The following is a 2,755-nucleotide window of genomic DNA, read 5'->3' as shown; positions in this document are numbered from 1 at the left end:
GGCGCTCCCGCCGAGGGTTCGGATCCCACATACAGACTGGTTCCCGCTCACTGGCTGAGCGAGGCGCGGGGGCAACACCGAGGGTTGCGATCCCGTTGCCGGTCCCGGTCCGGTACGGGGTCGACACTGAGGGTTGCGATCCATTGCCGGACACGGAAAAAGACAAAAAAGAATGACTGGTAAAGGGATCGTAACCCTTGGCTTGTTGTTGTCAGTACCACGCTCACCCAGGGAGCGAACCGACCATACCTATATAGGATCCGAACCTGTGGCCTTGGTGTTATCAGCACCGCACTCTCCTGAATGAGCCACGGGCCGGCCCTGCTTTTTTGCATGTTTTTAATGAGCATCCATTCTGCTTTCCTCTTGCTGACTGTGCCCTTCATTCTGTGTCTTGGGGCCACCATTCCTGAGGCCAGGCCATTCCTGGCCGGCCACGACACCCTTAGCCTCCCCGAGCCTACACTGTGTTTCTGACTTCCAGGGCCATGTTCACGGGCGGCATGAGGGAGGCGAACCAGGACGTCATTGAACTGAAGGGAGTGTCGGCCCGTGGCCTGCGGCACATCATTGACTTCGCTTACAGCGCTGAGGTGACCCTGGACCTTGACTGTGTGCAGGACGTGCTGGGTGCAGCTGTGTTCCTTCAGATGCTGCCTGTGGTGGAGCTGTGCGAGGAGTTCCTCAAGGCGGCCATGAGTGTGGAGACCTGCCTCAACATTGGCCAGATGGCCACGACCTTCAGCCTGGCCTCACTCCGGGAGTCTGTGGATGCCTTCACCTTCCGGCACTTCCTGCAGATCGCCCAGGAGGAGGACTTTCTGCGCCTGCCACTGGAGCGTCTCGTCTTCTTCCTGCAGAGCAACCGGCTGCAGAGCTGCACCGAGATCGACCTGTTCCGTGCCGCAGTCCGCTGGCTGCAGCATGACCCGGCGCGGCGGCCCCGTGCCAGCCACGTGCTCTGCCACATCCGCTTCCCGCTCATGCAGTCATCGGAGCTGGTGGACAGCGTACAGACGCTGGACATCATGGTGGAGGATGTGCTCTGCCGCCAGTATCTGCTGGAGGCCTTCAACTACCAGGTGCTGCCCTTCCGGCAGCACGAGATGCAGTCACCACGCACTGCTGTGCGCTCGGATGTGCCCTCGCTGGTCACCTTCGGTGGCACACCCTACACTGACAGTGACCGCTCTGTCAGCAGCAAGGTGTACTACCTGCCCGAGCCAGGCGCCCGCCACTTCCGTGAGCTCACAGAGATGGAGGTGGGCTGCAGCCACACATGCGTGGCTGTGCTTGACAACTTCGTGTATGTGGCCGGGGGCCAGCACCTGCAGTACCGCAGCGGGGAGGGCGCAGTGGATGCCTGCTACCGTTATGACCCGCACCTGAACCGCTGGCTGCGCCTACAGGCCATGCAGGAGAGCCGCATCCAGTTCCAGCTAAATGTGCTGTGTGGCATGGTGTACGCCACAGGCGGCCGCAACCGGGCCGGCAGCTTGGCCTCCGTTGAGCGCTACTGTCCCCGGCGGAACGAGTGGGGCTACGCCTGCTCACTGAAGCGCCGCACATGGGGCCATGCTGGCGCCTCCTCAGGGGACCGCCTTTACATCTCAGGCGGCTACGGTATCTCGGTGGAGGACAAGAAGGCACTGCACTGCTACGACCCCGTGGCTGACCAGTGGGAGTTCAAAGCTCCCATGAGTGAGCCCCGTGTGCTGCATGCCATGGTGGGTGCAGGCGGCCGCATCTACGCCCTGGGCGGCCGCATGGACCACGTGGACCACTGCTTCGATGTGCTGGCTGTCGAGTACTATGTACCCGAGACGGACCAGTGGACCAGCGTCAGCCCCATGCGGGCCGGTCAGTCGGAGGCTGGCTGCTGTCTGCTGGAAAGGAAGATCTACATTGTCGGGGGCTACAACTGGCGCCTCAACAACGTCACAGGCATTGTGCAGGTGTACAACACAGAGACAGATGAGTGGGAGCGAGACCTGCACTTCCCAGAGTCCTTCGCGGGCATCGCCTGCGCCCCTGTCCTGCTGCCCCGGGCTGGGATCAGGAGGTAGCTCCTGGGATCCCTAGGACCCCAACTGCATGCTGTCTCCAAGCAGGGCTTGGTGAGCGCATGTCCGGGCTGAGAGCCACGGCCCCCCACCCCCTACTTGCTGGCCTCTAGGGGCCTGCTGCTGATAAACGCCACCCCCCCCCCCGGTCCCTTTCTCTCTCCTTTCTTCCTGAGGCAAACCCTGGCTCTGAGTCCCACCGAGGGTGCCTGCCCGCCAAGAGGCCAATGTGTCACAGCAGCAAACTCATGCCCAAAGCAGCTTCCTTGCCTGCCCTGCAAGTCCCAGCTGGTGGGTGGGAATTGGGGTGTCCCTTCTGGTGGCCATTGTATGGCTTTGCCTTACTGTCACCCCCCTGCCAACCTCCCAGCCCAGTGGTTTCAGACACCAAGATGTGAGCTTATTGGGCCGGCCCGGTGGCGCACTGCTGCAGTGCGCCGCTTGGGAAGCGCGGCGGCGCTCCCACCGAGGGTTCGGATCCCACATACAGCCCGGCCACTCACTGGCTGAGCGAGGTGCGGGAGCAACACCGAGGGTTGCGATCCCGTAGCCGGTCATGAAAAAAGAGACAAAAAAGGAAAAAAAAAAAAAAAAGATGTGAGCTTATTAATGTCGGACCCATAGTCCATGGTATGCAACTCGCCTCCCATGTCTCTTGCCTGTGTATTTTTTTTCCTTTTTTTGTCTTTTTT

General features: G+C 61.1%; 1 protein-coding gene across 1 annotated transcript; it reads left to right on the top strand.

The window, feature by feature from the left end:
* Positions 1 to 485: 485 nt before the first annotated feature.
* Positions 486 to 2,151, top strand: LOC103584466 (kelch-like protein 26). The gene has a single exon (XM_008565458.1). It carries the CDS (start codon positions 489 to 491, stop codon positions 2,064 to 2,066), a length of 1,578 nt encoding a protein of 525 aa, XP_008563680.1. The 5' UTR covers positions 486 to 488; the 3' UTR covers positions 2,067 to 2,151.
* Positions 2,152 to 2,755: the final 604 nt, after the last annotated feature.

The sequence above is a fragment of the Galeopterus variegatus genome, unplaced genomic scaffold (genome assembly GCF_000696425.1).
Source record: "Galeopterus variegatus unplaced genomic scaffold, G_variegatus-3.0.2 Scaffold58927, whole genome shotgun sequence".
Classification (NCBI taxonomy): domain Eukaryota; kingdom Metazoa; phylum Chordata; class Mammalia; order Dermoptera; family Cynocephalidae; genus Galeopterus; species Galeopterus variegatus.
The sequence above is the reverse complement of the archived record's forward strand: the minus strand, read 5'-3'. Positions and strand labels throughout refer to the sequence as shown.

Coding starts and splice junctions, on each gene's coding strand:
- LOC103584466 (XM_008565458.1), top strand. CDS start 489: ATGTTCACGGGCGGCATGAGGGAGGCGAACCAGGACGTCATTGAACTG.